Source organism: Daucus carota, chromosome 2, assembly GCF_001625215.2.
Source record: "Daucus carota subsp. sativus chromosome 2, DH1 v3.0, whole genome shotgun sequence".
Classification (NCBI taxonomy): domain Eukaryota; kingdom Viridiplantae; phylum Streptophyta; class Magnoliopsida; order Apiales; family Apiaceae; genus Daucus; species Daucus carota.
Genome location: NC_030382.2, coordinates 48,893,949 through 48,913,197, shown reverse-complemented (window position 1 = coordinate 48,913,197; position 19,249 = coordinate 48,893,949). Strand labels below are relative to the sequence as shown.

General features: G+C 31.8%; 2 protein-coding genes across 2 annotated transcripts; both read left to right on the top strand.

The window, feature by feature from the left end:
• Positions 1-5,526: 5,526 nt before the first annotated feature.
• LOC108203698 (glu S.griseus protease inhibitor-like) lies at positions 5,527-6,243 on the top strand. Its single transcript, XM_017372782.2, has 2 exons — positions 5,527-5,694; positions 5,809-6,243. Exons 1-2 carry the CDS (start codon positions 5,640-5,642, stop codon positions 6,000-6,002), a joined length of 249 nt encoding a protein of 82 aa, XP_017228271.1. The 5' UTR covers positions 5,527-5,639; the 3' UTR covers positions 6,003-6,243.
• A 1,803-nt stretch (positions 6,244-8,046) lies between these two features.
• LOC108192348 (transcription factor MTB3) lies at positions 8,047-9,694 on the top strand. The gene has a single exon (XM_017372781.2). The coding sequence runs from the start codon at positions 8,184-8,186 to the stop codon at positions 9,642-9,644; it is 1,461 nt and encodes a 486-aa protein (XP_017228270.1). The 5' UTR covers positions 8,047-8,183; the 3' UTR covers positions 9,645-9,694.
• The last annotated feature ends 9,555 nt before the right edge of the window (positions 9,695-19,249 follow it).

Sequence of the window (19,249 nt, the reverse complement as noted above, 5' to 3'; positions counted from 1 at the left end):
TTATTTAATAAAAAGAAAGTATAAAATATAGAGGTAGTGGGTGTAATAATAAAAAATAGTGTTCAAAAATAATAAGTATTGTAAGTTTATTCTTTAGTCACATAAAATGGGACGGTGGGAGTAATTATTTTCTCGAAGGCTAAAACATTGCATGTGCTCTCAAAACAGAGCCACCACCACATATGTAGACCTTTGTTTCAACTTTCAATTACCAAGAAATGACTTAGTCAACCAAAGTCAGCGTGAATCCAGTCGAATCTGGATGCATGTATGTATAAAGCCTAAAGGTGTCTTTTGACAATTTTGACCTTAGTTTTCAAAGTAATTTACAAACACTACAAGAAAAACAGCTACCAGCGATCAAAATTATTAGCGACCGCAAGTCGGTCGTTAATTTTGAGCAATAGCGACCGCCTTCAGCGACGTGAGATGCGTTCGTCGCTGATACCTCATCAGCGACCGATTTCCGTTGCTAATTCGTCTCCGTAAAATCGTTCACCCCCAGAAAAATTGGCGAAAAATTAGGCGCGAAATATATTAACGACGACATCATAGTAGCGACCGACAGCGGAAGCTAAAGGTGCCACATCAGCATAGTATCAGCGACCGCTGTTGGTTGCTAAAAGTCGTCGCTGTATATTTTTGGGAAAATAATTGTGGCATCCCACATCTGCGACAAAGACTATTAGCGACCAAATGCCGTAGCCGAAAGTTCCACGTCATCGGTTTGCTACGGAAATTGGTCGCTGATGGTGGTAACAGATGTAATTTTTTTATAATTTTTATTTCTTTATATATAAATTTTTTTATAATTTTTATTTCTTTATATATAAATTTTTTTATTAGTTATATCTTAATTAAATTCTTAAAATTGATAAAAGAATATTAATTATCTTTAATATTATTATTTAACGAATTTTTGACTTAAAAACTTTCAAATTTAAAATTAATTATGTATATTATTTCAGATTAATTTTATCGTAATTTGGATACTTTTAAGAAATATATTTTTTTAATCTAAATATATCTCCCGCGTATGAATTTTTACTCCTTATAGATACTATATTATTCATTTTACACTACTAAATTGTATATGTCTACAATTAAAAATTAGGTATTGCAAAAATGCTATAAATTTTAAAAATTTATAAATCAAAACAATATTTTAATTTATAATTATATTTTTAGAAAAATATATTAATAAAATATATTTTTATATTTTGTTATAGCTATCTAGATGATGTCTTGAATATTTCCATTAATTTTATGAATAGTATTTTTTAACAAATTTATTAATATGAAAAATATAAATTCATGAAAATTATTAATTCTATGACTTCCTGAATTACCTATTTTTAATATTTTTATATTGAAAATTAATTTACATAAAATATTTCAGATTATTTTTATCATAAACTGAATTTTTCTAATAAATATATTTATAATTTGAAAAATTAAAATATTTTCCTCATATATCCCGGGCAAGAGTTTTCGATTTCTATAGCTATTTTATACTATATATATAATATGTCTAAAATTTAAAGGCATCGTAAAACTGTTATAAATTTAAAAGAAATTATAATATTATTTTCATTAATTTTATCAAAAATAATTTTTTATCCAATATATTTAAACATTAACTCTAAAAGTATAAGTATGTGCTGAGTTATTTTTTTTCACATAGATTCCACTAGTTGTTGTATATTTTGTAATGTGGTTGGGAAATTAGATTTTTTTTGTCACTCAACTTATTGTGTATTTAGAAACTTGCCACCCAACTATAAATTTTTTAATTTTAATCACTGATGTTAGGTTCGGTTTTTTTTCTTGCATAATTGATGCTACAAAAAAAAAAATCAAAATACTAATAATCATATCCGAACCTAAGTTGGCGACTAAAAAAAATCCAAACCTAACATTAGTGAGTAAAACGAGAAAAAATTTAGTTGAGTGGCAAATTTCTAAAAACATAATAAGTTGAGTGGCAAAAAATCTATTTTCCCAATGTGATTTGATAGTGCCTGTATGCTATATAATTTTTTTAAATTGTATTAAATTAAAAAATATTTTAATTAATATTTGAAAAAATAAGATTTTTCACGACATTTGTGTATTGTTATTAAAATTTTCATTAATCGTTTAAACAATATTAGCAATTATAGCTATTAGACAAAACAACATCATATAGCCTTAAAATTTATGTACGTGATAATGCTACGTATATTCTTATTTAATCTTTCCACTCTTTTTTCAATATATTATTAATTAAGTTTATAATATTTCTATTAATATTTAGACAAATTTATATTTTATTCAAATAATTAATAAAATATAAAAATAATAGCGTAATAATTAAAATACAATTTACATTGACATTGTTTAATTATTTTTCAATTTGTTAGTCTAAAATGTGAAATTATTTGATTTATACTCATTAGATATACGATTATTATAAACATCACATACAAAATTATAAAAAAATTTATGCCAGGGAAACAGGAAAGGGTATTTTGCCTTTCCCTCTCAGAAGTCAGAACCTACACGACGTCCACTATACAATCAGCGAATCTGTAGGACTGCAGCAGTTCCCACTATCCACGATCGGTGCTGATTATTGTCCACTATAGCACTTGGATTCATGAATTGTGGGGTGTGGGTGTGAATTTTTTTTTTACTATATCGCTTGGATTCATTTTCTTTCCCTGGATTCATTTTCTTTCCCTCAAAAATAGCATCTTGTTGCTGAGAAGCACTTGCAGTTGTATAGTTCTGTGAACTAGTGATTGATCATCGTCCACTTCAATTCTAGAATGTTCCGGGTGCTTGACAATTTTTATACGAGAGAATTTGCGAGATATTTGCATAGAGCAGGAGTACACACTTCTTCAGAAGGTCGTGAAATGGCCTTATGGCTGGCCTATTGGTGGATTCCAGGACCATAGGTATTGTATTTTTTTGACGCAATTTTACTAGCTAAAGTTCTGACAAATATTCTTGGTTTGCCTCTCGGAAGTAAAGTAAGGTATGCAGGGGACATGCATTTTTAAAAAGTACACTATTTAAGCTTCAACAGGATCGTGAGCTTGTATATATGCTGGTCGCAGTACAGCACAGTTTTGTATTTGGTGTGAGTGAGCAGTAAAGAATTCTTCCAAAAATTATGCTCTTAACTTGATAAACAAAATTATAGTGGGAATTTCAAGTTGGACCAGCTGTTGGCATTTCTCCTACTGATCAAGTGTGGGTTGCTCGTTATATTCTCAAGGTATTTTTCATTTGATTTCCAATTTTTTTATATACTAGTCCTTACAAAACTAATATTGTTATTAAGAACTTTGGCTAAACTTCTATCCTTAGTCCTTTGTTGTAAAGCCTCCTGTGTTATAGGTAATCAGTGGCACTCACGAGTATCATATATCTGTGTCACGGAGATCGGAATGGGGCTGTGCTCATACAAACTACAGGAGATGATGAGTTCGGCGAATCTTGAGATAGTATCATCGTATTTATGTTTTTATCTCTTAAATTTGGTGATACTCGATCATAAAATTGTCTAGTGGATATAATTTTTCATATTGATATGTGGATTTTATATGGAAGATCTTAGTGTAGTGTCATTATACATTTGTTTTTATGTACCACTTTTGGATTTGGTGATATTTGATTATATAATTTTCAAGCATATATAATTTTTCCAGTATTATGTGGATTTTATATTTACCATTTTGACTATATAGAGTGAGAAAAATGTTTATGTATTTGTGTGTAAAATAAGATGTTTGTTTGTATTATGTTGGGAAAGACAGGTACAAAATAGGTGTAATTGTTTAGTAATTCTATAAAATGAAAAAAAAAATCTAATATTAAATTTCAGCGACTAACATCCGTCACAAGAATTAAAATGGTCACAACGGAAATAGCAACAATTTACGGTCGCTAATAGTGGTAGCAAATTTAGTGACGGTCTAGTTAGTAGCTAAAATTAGTGGCTGAAATTTACGACCGCTAGCGGTCGCAAAGTCTGGTCGCAGAAAACAGCCACGTCGCTGAAGGTTAGCGATGCCGATCGGTCGCTAATGTGGTCGCAGACACGTGGATTATTGGAAAATAATGCTGACTCACATTAGCGACCACGTCGGTCGCTGAAAGCTGTCTCTACCCAGTCGGTCGTCGAAAGTCGACGCAAAAGTGCACATCAGCGATCAGATTATCTGCGACAACTTTCAGCGATGGCGTTCGGTCGCTGATAACCTTTAGCTACCGGGTGCGGTCGCTGATATGCGGTCGCAGAAAGACCAGTTTCTTGTAGTGAAAATTAATCGACACTTTTAATTAATTTATTTTATTTAACGTAGGAACGCAGCCGCTACTTTTGGGTTGCGCACTGGGTAAACCCACGAGCTTGTAATAGCCTACAAAACACGTAACACGTAAACTAAGGTAAACAGTCCTATGACAAATATACTTAAAATGATATTAGATCATATTCAATATTTGGAGTGTGATTATTATATATTTTATTGTTCATATGTGAACTCTATTTTCAATGAAAGATTTTTCATCATGATTGAAATTATTCTTAACAATCAACTTGTCGGTTCCTTTTAGAATACCAGATTAACATCGAACAATTTCATGACCTGCATGAAAACTTAATTTATTTTATATATTTTAAAATCAAATTTTTTTATTTTAGTTTAAAATTATTCTCGCTTCACTTTCAAAATTCTTTTATGTTAGATTTAATAATTTATGAAAAGATATAATTTCTTTCTAATGTATAGTTGTTTAAATAAATAAAATTATAACTGTTACATGAACGTTAATAAAAGAATTGTCCAATTTTGCGTGCTAGCAGTTTTTATATAGACAAATTTCAAAAGGGAAATTTAAAATTTATATAGTGTCCACCGTTGATAAGAGAGAACACAACTCCAAACAAAACCGGGTGTGCAGGGGAAAACATAACATGAGTTCTATTTCAAGTTAGTGTTGGCCTTGACACTACTTGACAGTAGGCAAACACTATAGAAACTTCAAAAAAAAATAAAAAAATAAAAATTCTCACTATAGTGTTCGGCGGAGAAGGTTATCAGGTTCCCTCTTTCATACAAAACGAAATAAATAGGGTGCTTGATTTCTATGTTGAATACAGAAGTTTAGATAGAAATCCGACGGAGCCGAGTCTGAATTATAAGGCTGAGATGTGTTCTCAAATGTATGAAGTCCTGGGCAGCTAATGCTTATCTTGATTATACACTATGACAGTACTCCATTAGGCCTTACCAAACAAATATCTACTGCATACTCCAAACCAGCAATTTTCATTTCAGGAGTACCACAGCGTATATGTGGTACTGAGCAACCTGCTATATGTTGATGCCTATCTCAAGATAAACGCAGCCCATAGTCGTGGCATAAGAACCACATCCTTTTAATAGCACAGAACAAACATGCAGAATTAAAATCCCTGACAGCTGGTACTAGTTTACAGAGCCACGTTTTCCATCAGACCCGAATAAATCTATATAAATAGTAGCATGGGCAGCTACTGTTGAAATAAGTTCGATTTTTTTGCTTACAAAAGAATCACATCTATATTTCAACTCACATTTCGTTCAATTCTGCGAGCAAGGCAAATGGACATTATGAGCTCCGGATGTGAAGCAACGCTGATGGAATCCATATGTGAAGGTATAATATTTATCATGGCACATAATAACATACGTCCTTCTCATGTTAGAAGCTGGTTTATATATTTATTTCCTGCTATATCTTATGGTTAATTTATTTGAACTGCAATATCAGGTAAAAATTCATGGCCGGAACTGGTGGGAGAAGATGGACTAGCAGCAGCAGAAATAGTGGAGAAGGAAAATCCGAACGTGAATGCCATTGTGTTGTTGGTGGGAACTCCGGTGACAAGAGACTTCAGGTGCGATCGTGTTTGGGTTTGGGTTAACGAGGATGGAATTGTTGTTTGCACACCTATAATTACTTAGGCGGCCATCTTGTCCCACCCGCAGATCAAGTATAACCTATGTTGGGATCTCTATTAGTTTGATCTGTCTGGATTATTTATAATGTATGTTCGTATCATGTAATAAAGTACCTCAAGAAGTTAATTGGCTAGTTCAGTTCGAGGCATTTATTTGTTTCGGATGAGCTTGACATGCTTTATGGTACTATGAATAATTGTTCTGATTCTATGCAAGAACATCTTCTTTAATTATGCCTTCTTTTTCATCATCAAACTTCCATATAATCAACGTTTGTGCTTTTCCAAGGATTATAATTTGTTACTAGGGTTTATAAGAAGAAGCTTGGACCAAGGGAACAAGAAAGGATTCGACTCTAAGAAGCTGGTCTTTTGCTTTCTGGCTTTCTTGTTTATATGCACATAAATATTTGTTATCAGACTTTGCAATGCTTGTGTTTGTTCTCGTTTGGTTTGTGCGTAAATACATTGGTTTAGTTTTCATGCTCCTTTCTTAATTAGTTGTTGAGTGTGTAAGACTGCAACATGTAAAAATTATCTAATATGTACATATATTATGTTGGTCAGAAAAGTAGGATTTATACTGTGAAATTGGTTGATACTAGGAATTTTTGAGGATGTATCCTCTTTTTCTTATGATTATTTTCTGGTGTTTATCATACACTGGCTGTAGTTCCTATCCTATTGCAAATCACGAGTTCATACTTCATATATACGATGATATCTGGTTTACAATGACCCTCCTATGGTTTCTAACCTCTTACTATTTTGCACATAGGGTCACTTGCTATGTAAATTTGGTTTTTTTTGGTTTTGTAATTATGACATATGAGAGAGGACTAAATAAGTTAACAAGGAGCAGAAGTTTTTAGGAGAAAATCTAGCATTCTCAAAATTTCAAAAGTACTTATAATTCCAAAGAAGTGTAAATCTGCCTTCAAAAAAAAAAGTGTAAATTTATATGAATATTTGATCATATTATATGATTTAATTGATATAATTAAAATTATAATTTTTTGATTAAATTGCTTATTATAAATATACATGATCATTTTGAAAAATAAATTATATTATTTTATTACTATATTAATAATTTTAATATATAATAAATTCTTAAATATCAAACAAAACATCCAAATTTATAAATTAAAATTATATTTTAATTTATAAATATTTTTTAATATATAGATAACAAATATTTTTCTCAAATTACGTAAAATCCGTCTCAACATAATTCATTTTACTCGTGAACCAAGCACCAACTTGATGACTAGAACAAGTGGTATATATGAAAATCGTGAAGAGTGAAGACCACAATTTTCTTTATTCACGTGGGCAGCAATCCCCGACCATTTTTTCTTTTCAGTTTCTATGGCTTGGAGTTGTGTTGCACGTTGATTTCACTCAGTAGCGTTTTCCGCTACCATCCATTTCACATAGTTTTAGCAAAGAGAAAGAACCCACCAGAAGATGAATTACTTTGGCTTAGTTATATTAACTATAGACTTCATTCATGCCTTGTTTGAATTTTAATTACCGCAGTGAAATAAGTTAAATAATTGAGTTTAATAATATTTAAAGATTTACCATGAGTATAACAATCATTTTTAAAATAAATAGTATTAGCAAAAGGGTGGCATTGTTATTCTAAAATTAAATATTGTTTATTTGCTTTAAAACATTTTACTTCTATTACCTGACTGGAATTGAAAATTTTATATATGTTTTGACAACATTAATAATTGTAGCCTCATATGAAATTGTTGTACAAGTGGCCATTCCAAAAGACAACAGAGACCCAGTAGTAGTCAGTGACAGGGAATTTATGCGTTTTAGATGCTTTGCATGATTAACTTGTGAACTCAGATCTCGCAAGAAGCATGCCCAAAGTGTTTATTGCACTCACATGAAACAAGAGCTAGCTAACAACTTTTAAAACCCATTTTTCCGGTAACCGCCACTATTGTAGTTTCTATATATAGGCGATGTTTTTCTTTCTGAGTTCATTAAGCAATTGTAACTATTTTCTTTAAGCAACTATAGATATATAGCTCACTGTCATGTGGTCAAGATGTATATGTACATGCAATTTGTCAAAGTTTAGGCTCATTCATTTTCATTAAGCGGTTGAAATTAGTGGTCTGTCGTCTCATCCTATATGTGAAGAACATATGTTTAAAAAACTATGGGGGAGAAGTTTTGGCTTAAAGAAGATGACAAATTTTTTGTAGAAGGTATTCTAGGAACTGAAGCGTTTAAATACTTGGTTTGTTTAGCTTCTAATGACGTGTTATCGGAGTTTTCTACTCCTGCCGGGTACCTGGGAGTGGAACAGGAACTGTGCAAGATTCTTGAAGAGTACTCTGGTTGGAATTACGCAATCTATTGGCAGGTTTGTAGTTTAAAATCTGGGAAATCTGCCTTAATTTGGGGGGACGGGCAATGTAGTCAAACTAATGTGGTTTTATCTGGAGACACACCGTTCCAAGGAGATGAGAAGAAGAGGGTGCTTGAATTGCTCCAATCTTGTTTTGGGAAAACAAGGAATGATACTATTGTTGCACCTTTGGAATCAGTTTCGGACATGGATATGTTTTATAGAGCATCAATGTATTTTTCATATCCGTTTGATAAGCCCTCAATTCCTTCTCAGTCATTCAACTCAAGCAGGTCGATTTGGGTTTCTGACATGAAAGATACATTAGAACACTATGAATCAAGATCATATCTGGCAAAGATGGCTAGACTAGAAACAGTCATTTTTGTACCATTGAAGTCGGGAGTGGTAGAGATGGGCTCAACCCATTCAATTCCTCAAGACGAGGTTTTAATTAATAAGGTAAAATCTTTGTTTGCAAAACCTCATCCTACCCGAGCAAAATTGTTGCCAAAGATATTTGGGCGACAAATAAGTATAGGTGGTGGTGAGCCAGTAGCCAGTACAGGTATTCCACCCAATATTGAGAAAGATTTGGGTTTTAACTCATATTCGAGCAAGTTACAAATAGGAGACTCTCATGGTAAGCAGCAACACAAACCCAGTGAAAAGAAGTTTTTTCCGCAAATGATTGAAGGCAATTTCAGTATTTTAGATTCACAAATATCAAGTTCTGACTCGCTACTTCAAGTTGATGAGAACAAACCCAGAAAAAGAGGCAGAAAGCCTGTTAATGGGAGGGAAGAACAGCTTAATCATGTGGAAGCAGAGAGACAAAGGCGTGAAAAACTCAACCAAAGATTCTATGCATTGAGAGCTGTTGTTCCTAATATCTCAAAAATGGACAAGGCTTCTTTATTAGGAGACGCAATTTCTTATATCACTGATCTTCAATCAAGGATAGTTTTCTTGGAAAGTGAAAAGGGGACGGCCACCGATAAGAAAATACAGTGCATTGCCCCAAAAATTGATCTCCAGACAACGGCTGAACATACATTAGTTGTACGTGTGAGCTGCCCACTCAACTCTCACCCTGTTTCAGGAATTATTAAGATGCTTAGGGAAAATGATTTTGAAATTAAGGATTGTAGCGTCTCCACAAGTTGTGAGACTAATAACAATGAAATAGCTCACACGTTTTCAATTCAGACTCATGGTGGTGGCGCGGAGCATTTGAAGGAGAAGCTTACTGCTGCATTTTTAAAATAAATATATGATGTAATTCAGTTTTATTGACATGTATGTTCTTAGGAAACTTTTGTTGGAATAATCTTAAATTTAGTTATTATTATTATTTGTTTAGTTATTTATTTTGAGGATTAATTTTAGATTGAAGTAGTTGGATGATTGTTGGAGTTCTAGAGAGTTTGTAGGAGGTATTGAGTCTATCTTGTTTTAGGAGATTTATTAGAAGTAGTAGAGTATTGTTAGGAGTCAAGTACGTTTGTTTTAAATATGGCATGTAATCTTTCTTTTTTAGAAGAATAAGAATTAATAAAAATTAGTTTTATATTCTACACTTGGCATCAGAGCCAGGTTTTGTTGTTCCGCCGCAGGCGGTGGTGAAGCCGCCGCTGGTGGTGGAGGCGCGGAATAAGTGTCCGACGAGGTAGTTTCAGGTTGGCGTTGCGGAAGGATGGTGGCAAAGCTACATGTGTAGTATGGGATGCATGTGTAGTATGTGGCTGCCGAGCTAGAAAGACGAGGCGATGCTGGAGAAGCCTGCTGAAGGCAGAAAATGAGATAGAGTGCTATGCAGAACGAGATGGATCTTGCATGACGGAGTAGAGGGAAACCTCTCCTTTAGAATTATGGGTGATTATGTGCACCTGGAGTGAACATTAGAATTATGGGTGATTATGTGCACCTGGAGAGAACATTAGAATTATGGGTGATTATGTGCACCTGGAAAGATATGCTCCAGTGAATTTGGTGTTGATGAGAAGTGCATCAACAAATTGGTGGTGGTGAGAAGTGCATCACAGATGAAGAGAAGTGCTTCATAAACTGTGTTAAGTAAATTTAAGATTATGGGGGTGATTGTTGGAATAATCTTAAATTTAGTTATTATTATTATTTGTTTAGTTATTTATTTTGAGGATTAATTTTAGATTGAAGTAGTTGGATGATTGTTGGAGTTCTAGAGAGTTTGTAGGAGGTATTGAGTCTATCTTGTTTTAGGAGATTTATTAGAAGTAGTAGAGTATTGTTAGGAGTCAAGTACGTTTGTTTTAAATATGGCATGTAATCTTTCTTTTTTAGAAGAATAAGAATTAATAAAAATTAGTTTTATATTCTACAACTTTAACTATGGTCTATGCATTTGAAGAGTCCGGAATAGTTAATCATCCTTGCAAAACAATTCACAATGATGACTGCATTATAAATTTAGTTTGGGCAAAGATAATGACCTTATACTAGAATTTCACAGTAATATTCATTCCAAATATGTGCCATCTTACTGAGACTTCATATATTACATACTAGATACATAGTTTTTGCTTTCTACTTAGACCGAAGGATTGAACAGAACCGAGAAATAAAGGAACACAACCGATAAGACAAAAAGAGTAAAAGAGACTGACAAAGTTGGTTGTTGGGATTCATTAGTTTCTTAGTTACTTGGTCTTGCTAACTATTCATGATGGGAGTATCCAGGATCATGGAATTGAGTCTGTAGGAGATTTTTTAGTCATGACAGGGGCTTGCTGGTCACATGGGATCGAGTCATCACGAGAGCTTGAGTCACGATGCAAACATGACGGTTGGGGATGAAATGGCGGAGGGGGTGGTGGAATTTGGCACATTTTTTGTTTAGTTCCACCAGGAATATAGGTACATCCACTTGGTCCTGTATGGCGAGCAAAATCCCTGGGCTCAGATTGTTCTACAAGTTGATTGTCTTGGTTGATTAAGTTGCTGAAAAGAAATATCAAAGTTGTTGCAATGAGTATCAAGATTGTTAAAGGTCTCATTTTGTTAAGTGTACTATGGATTCAGAAGAGGTTCATATTTATATGCATGATCCTGGATCAAGCGAGTTGTTGGAATACCCCCGAGAGCAATTAATATTTAGAATAATATAATAAAATAATGATAAATTTTTATTATGCCCCCTGTGATTTTGGCTGTATACGCGTAGCAGCTTACAAGCAGGGAGGAGAAGCAGAAGCTTGTCGTGGTATAAAAACGAGTGATGCAGCTGCTTCAAAATGTGCCCTTTGGTAAAAGTCGAGGGGTCATTTGTTAAATCTGAAACAGATTTTCTGAATGAACGAGAATTCTGGATGATTACTATTCCCTCCGCCCCTGAATTGTATACATTGGGGGACGGGACGCGGCACGGACTTTAATGCTTCTAAAAAGTTTAGTTGTGTAATTTATTTTTAAAATTTTCTTTTTCTGAATTAAAGTTTGGATGTTAAATTTTTATTTAGAAATGAAAAATCTCGAAAATAAGTTACGGAATTATATTTTATAAAGGCATTGAAATGCGTGTCGAGCAGTTGAAAAGAAACGTATAAAATTAAATGGGACGGAGGGAGTATGATTGAATTGTGACTTGTTTGTTAAATTTGAATCGATTTTCTGAATGACTGAATATTTTGAATAATATAATTACATATTTATTGAATTTTTTAATAATAAGAATATTTTAATTATTAACTCATTAAATTAACAAGAAAAAATTAATAACACAAATTAATATCATACAATTTTCTTATATATTCATACAAAACCAATTTTACATATTTATATTACATCATCAATATATATATATAAAGGAGGATGCGAGCGCCTTTAGAATTGTTCGGTTCGATCTTCTAGTTTTTCTTAAATTTTGTGTAGAAAAAATAGTTATAACAATATGTATATATATAAAGGAGGATGCGGGCGCCTCTCAAATTGTTCGGTTCGGTCTTCTAATTTTTCTTAAATTTTGTGTAGAAAATATAGTTATAATTCAAAAAATCAGGTGTAAGAATTCTAAAGGTAATATAATTCTTTTCTTATCGGATTCTAAACATAATATTCTAGAATATAAGAAAAGGACTCTAAAAGTAAATATAATTCTTTTTTTATCGGATTCTAAACGTAACTCTAGAATATAGAAAAAGGATTTTAAAAGTAATATAATTTTTTTTTCTTTTTCCCGGGACAGTTTCCCTGTCGAGACGGCTTCACATAACTAATAACATTTTGTTTAAAACAATAATTACTTCTACTTGATTAATGTGGGCATTTATATGTGAAACCATACACGATTTCAAGAAATTTCAAAAATCTTAGGCAAGTGAAGACACACACCTAGAATATAAATTAATGGTCACAAAATAACATGATTAAATTTATGATGATATTTTAAATAAATGTAAATACATTTTGGACAATATGTTTGTGAAAATTTTGTCATTTGTTTAGTCAAAAAATTTATGTGAATCCCAAAATTAATAATTAATTCAATAGTCGAAGGATGCAAGGCGGTTCGAAAGTTAATACAATTATTTTCATATTGGACTATAAAGGTGATACAACTCATTTCCTATTTAGAAATCTTAAAATAAACGGGATTATATTTATTCAAACTAACAATTATAGAGAAAATAATGTAAATATTGTAAAAATTGAAAACTAACAAATAAGATGATAATGTAAGTGATCTTGATTAATATTGTGTTTGACGGGCACGGGAGGCGGTTCAAACTAATTTTTATCTAAATAATAATATTTTTTCTAGTAGTATTATGTGTCACGGGAAAGTGACTAAAATAATTTTTTTCTATGATATAATATATTTTTTTATTAAAACGGGACCACATTTTAATATAATTTTTATCCAATCTTAATCTTTAATTTTATCATAACTAGAGTAATTTTTATATTTATTTAAACTAACAATCATAGATAAAATACAGTTTATATTTAAGATTTGTAAGGTAATACGTACAATTTTTATTTTCGATTTAGTCTTAAAATTCGAATAGAAAATAAAGAATTTTAAAGATAATAATCATTAAATAAAACTAATAGCAAAAAACCTAGAACCATAAAAGAAAAATAATTTTTAACTAATAAATAGGAATCATAAAATAAAAATAATTAACAAAAGAAAATAGGATATATAAAATAGGAATCATATATTGATTTTGTGATAATGTAAATGATTCTTGATTAGTTGTGTTTGACGGGCACGGGAGGCGGCCCAAACTAATTTTTATATAAATAATAATAAATTTTCTATTAGTATTATGTTTGACGGGAAAGTGGCTAAAATAATGTTTTATCTATGTTATAATATATTTTTTGTTAAAACGGGACCACCGTTCAAAATAATTTTTATCCGATTATAATCTTTAATCTTATCATAATTAGAATAATTTTTATTAATATTGTATTTGACAGTAAGGCGACTGAAACTAATTTTGATCTAAATTATAATATTTAATTTTATCATATAAATAATAATTATGGATTAATATTGTCTTTGACGGGAGGAGGTTCAAACTAATTTTATTATTAGTATTGTGTTTGACATGATGACCATTTAAACAAATTTTTATACTAATTATAATATTTTTTATTAGTGATATGTTTAACGGGAAGATGATTCAAAATAATATTTATGTTATTATAATATTAATTCGTATCAAAATTTATAATGCCGCCGTGAAGCGCGGCTTTATTCACTAGTTGAATATATATTAATATATTAAAATTTTGATTAAAACATATTTCTAACAATATTTTCTTTTTAAAATATAGAATTAATTTGCGTATCGCCAATATACGCAGTTGGAAAACAGGACATTAGTTTGTGAACAGTTCAGGCGGTTCAGCTGACATTTCAAGCGGCAGTCGTCCAGAAGTTTTATTTTCTCGTCCAGATTTTATAAACATGGAACAAACAATATGAACACTAAAAAGCACGTGGTTCAGGTCATGGTTCACTTGTTAACAAATGAGCCCTTAGTTGCTTCTAGGAGAACCGGAGAAAACTATCTTCTGAGTTCCACCAAATTTTAAAGCATGCTTAATTTATTTTATCAGCTGATTATTACTTGATGACTCTCTTCTAATTACAAAATTGAGTCTGTGACTGTGTAGCACGGCAGGGCCTCAGGTGAGGAAGGTAAGCTGACAAAAACCGCAACATCATAAAAAATATCAGATTAAAAATGTCAAATTAACAAATTTTTCATACTTTCAATTGGTTTTGATTTAAGCATAGCTAGATTCAAAATTTAAATTTAAAATTTTAGATCCAGAATAATTTAAATTTCTTATGTAGCTGATCCGAAATATGTATTAATATTTTTTTGAAGCAAATGTAATGAATATTTTTTTTCATATTAATACTTCAGAATCTAACTATGTCGTTTTTAATAATATTTGAAAAACAGCTCAATTTTGTATTTGAATTTGAATTGAGACTTCATTTTTCGACATAAAAATATTTGAAGTTGGATTTAAAGATGGACATCTTTATTTTCATTTTTCAATCATCGATGAAAGTATAAATATCGTGGTCGAGAACTTGGACCTGGTAAACTTTGTGATCCTCGTTGATGAGGTTTCAAGGGACATGCCTCTACTCTAGGTGGACATGTTTTCAAACAACTTTGGCCTGTTCTCGTTCCTCGATAATGGGTAAAGAAAGGATTAGCATTAGTATTATTTATATAAGGGTTAGTGTGTGCCCACGAACATATGCTAAGCGCGAAATTTGATTTGTTTGAAAGGTTTTGATTGGTGTGGTTGTTGTATATATTTGCAGGAGGTTCACCATTATTAAGATACGAGAGCCAATCAAAATCTCTCAAACTTGTAAAATTTCACGCTTAACATGTATTGATGGACACACACTAGAAAAATCGTTTATATAATTTGTGCTCTAATTTACGGTCAGATGAATGAACCGCCGGGAGCTCGTAAGCCACGCCGACTCCCCTTTCATCATAAAGTATGGAATTAGACCAAGGGGAATCTCCATAGTCCTTTAGACATCGTCTGCGTCAAGAAAACTCAAGATGTCATGTTTGATTGAAGACCCATGGATTCAATTCTAGCTAGCTGAGGAGTCCATACTTAGAATTTGTCATAATACAGTAATATTTACGTGTATTTCACATTGAAGTGATGATAGAACCTTACCAATGAGCTTAAGGTCCGATATTTTGGACAATTTTTGTTATCTCTAGAGTACTTTATATAATACCCTAATCTAAATAAAAATACATAAATAAATCATTGTTTTCGAGGAAAAAATTAAATTTACAAATTAGCATATTTATGTTTTTTTTTGGTTCAGGAAATGTGCAGCTACATAAACTTGAGGGTATACAATAAATTTTCTCTGCACTCTTTCCTTAGCTTTTCCGCTGTTTATTATAAGGCTGAAGAAATCAACACCGGTTCCCTCAGCCTTGGACCTTTCATGTGACTGTAGTCGAAAGTTAAGTATATAAATTTAACACACTATAATATATTATTTCCTGGACGGGCTAGTGCAAAGTATATACGCTTACGTAATTTATTAAGAATCCATTATGGAAAATATGTCAATTTATATATGATCGATCGATCCATTTCATCTTTTATGTTCATCTACCTTTTGTATGGTTTAGCTAGAAAAATTGAAAAAAAACACTAGACACACGGTAAAGAATGCTAGATTAAACGCCCTCGCTTCAGTATATTGAAGATTGATGATTTGTATATATAATACTGAATGCTAATCTAACGAAGTACTCCCTCCATCTCAATTTATAGGTTCATTTTGTAAAAAAAATTTGTCCCAAAATACTTGTCCCTCTCTTCTTTCAATACAAATTTATCTACATATTAATTGTGATTTTTTTGAAACTCAACATTATTCTCATTTCTCAATGCACTAATTCCCTATATTTATTGTGATTTTTTTGAAACTCAACTATATTTTCACTTATCAATGCACTAGTTAATGATACATGATATAAGATTCTATCTAACCAACGTTTTTCTTAATATGTGTGTTTATTCCAAAATGGACCTGTAAATTGAGACGGAGGGAGTACAATTTTTTTTTGACAAAATGCAAATTCACTCCATTAAATTAAAACAAGTCTAGTCGGGACAGATCCCCAACTGACAATGCAATCAGGTTAATAAACAATAAAACGAGCTAAACAAATAGCCGCATTGTTTCCAGACTGCTTAACACAATGAATCCAATGATTCTTGAAATTGAAAATGAATACAAAGGCTTCTCGAGTAATCCAGCCTACATCAATCCCGAAAATGGTAGCTTCACAATTGACCTTCACAATAGTTCCATGGCTGTTGCGGTGTTCAGACGACTCAGTTGTAAAAACTAAGCAATGAGGAACAAGAATCCTCGAATAATGAACAACTATAATTTGTGAAAGGTGAGCACATGCGATCACCACCGTTCCAAGCATACCCCAGCTATCTACATGCCGGGAGCCAGCTATAGACATGCCGAAAGTATTAATGATGCGATAAACCAGATCTCCCAAAACTCCATCCCAATCATTCTCATTGATAATGCAGGAAGACATAACAACCACAAATATAACACCCAAAAATTGGGTACTAAACCAACACACGCCAAAAGGCGAGACGGAAAAACACAATCGGACCTTTGATTTCAAAAGATCTGATTTATTCAGAAAACAATCAAGTCCAAGCTCAAATCCGAAACAGATCTGAAAATAAAACTCGATTGGAATCTTCGAGGTTTAAGCAACCCTCGATTTTATTGAAAAACAAAAAACAGGTAAAGAGTGGAGAAGATGGGAGAGCGAAAATGATTTGGTGGATGTAGAGGATGAAGGTGAAGAATGGAGAAGTGAGCTAATTTTGGGAGTCGACTCTCAAAACCCTAATTTGAGAGAGAATAACAGTGAAAAGTAGGGAGTACAATTTAAAATAAAGTGAAAACAAATTCGAGGGAAGAGTGATATATAATTTGCTTTGTCTGTGCAGGTTAGTTTATTATAATATTTGTGAACCGTGATAGAGCCGAGGCCGTAGCAACTCTCGTCACTAGGTTGATTCATGCATGAACGCCGGAGTGGCTGATCTCCTGCTAGGCCGTCCTGCGAAACCTTGCCCGTCGATTTTGCATGGAGTTTTGCTCTTGCCGGGAATGAAAGTGCAGCCATTGCGTCGCCCCGGAGGTGGCACCGAACCCCTTTGCAGTGATTGTAGCAGATGAAAATCATGATAATGACAACTACTCTTTGTCGTCGTCGTCTTCAACTGCTCAGCATCTTCATCCAGCATTCTGCAAGCTTCATTTGATATGATCATTAAGAAAACGAAAAGGAATGCTACAAGTATAACTAAAACATTATTCGGAGATTTCAACATTTCGTTTTTTTAAAAAAATAGAATATAAATTTATGAGGGAATAGTATATATAAATATTTGAATATGTGAAGAATTGATATAATGAAGATGAATGGGGCGGGTGGTACCTATATATATATAGATGAACGAGGAGGATGAATATTGCAGTAACTCGCAAGTGATAAACTTGTATGACTTGTTAACATGTATGATAAACTCTGATTCACGGACTTGACCCGAGATTTAGAAATTGTTATCAAGACCGAATGAGTCAATCATAAAACATGTAAAATCGTTGGAAAATCGCCACATGCATTTTCCCATATATTAACTACCCAGATATATTCCAACAGGGGATTTATTTTACGTTATTCATACGAGTCTATGAAAACAACAGATTTCCATTACGTATATTTCATTTTGTTTGTTAATGGAAACTGCGGTAAAGAAAATTCTTGCGGAGGCATTCAACGCCCATATGGTCGGATTATCTCCGAAGAACAAAATTAATACTAGTAATCTAGTGGTCACGAAGAAATAATTCAAGTTTGACAAAATTAATGTTTCAAAAAAAAGAAGTTTGACAAAATTAAAGAAAATATTATATTTTAAAAACTGTTTCAATTTTTTCCCTCACATTCTAGTCAACAATTTTTAATTGTTCTAACCATATTAATAATAATAAAATTTAATTAAAATAATTAATTAATTTATTTGACACGATATTTTAAGAAAAAAATTGGGATGAGGTCTGAGATATGTTACATTACTCTAAGTGGCCGTTTGGTTGGACGTAATTGAGAAATTAAATGAGAAATAATTAAAACGCTTGAGTGTTTGTTTCATTTAAATTCTCATACCATTCCACCTTTTTTAATTTTGTGTTTATCGATATTTTTCTTTACCCATTTTCCACGTCATGAGTAATTTTTTATTTCGTTTCCGGATCAAAACTAAGTAAGTAAAACAATCTGTATCATTTCTTTTCTTTCTCCATGCCTCTCTTTCTGAATTCCATTTTATTTTCTCGAAACGAATTACACAGCCCCTAAAATTAATAGACATATAATGATCGGAAAGTGGAGTAATGTAAATTGACAAAATTCGCCGTAAATTATTTAATATCTCATAGATTTGATATATTATGACAAACGTGAGCATGAAAATATTGCCAAATTTGTTACTTTATATCATCAAACTAATAATTTTTGTATTAGATAATATAGATAACTGTTATTTTTATAAATTTTGATTAAGTCTTACTGAGTGATATTATGTTTTGAAAAAATCTGAATACAAAATTGTTCTTTTGAAATTTTGAAAACTATGGACTTTTGAAATAATTGAAAACTTATTCAATTTCATAAAATCTAAATTAATAAATTATGCGTAAAGGTGTCATAGAAATAATCAGTCAAATTGGGAATTTTTAAAAATAATGCCTCGATTATTTTCTATTTGTT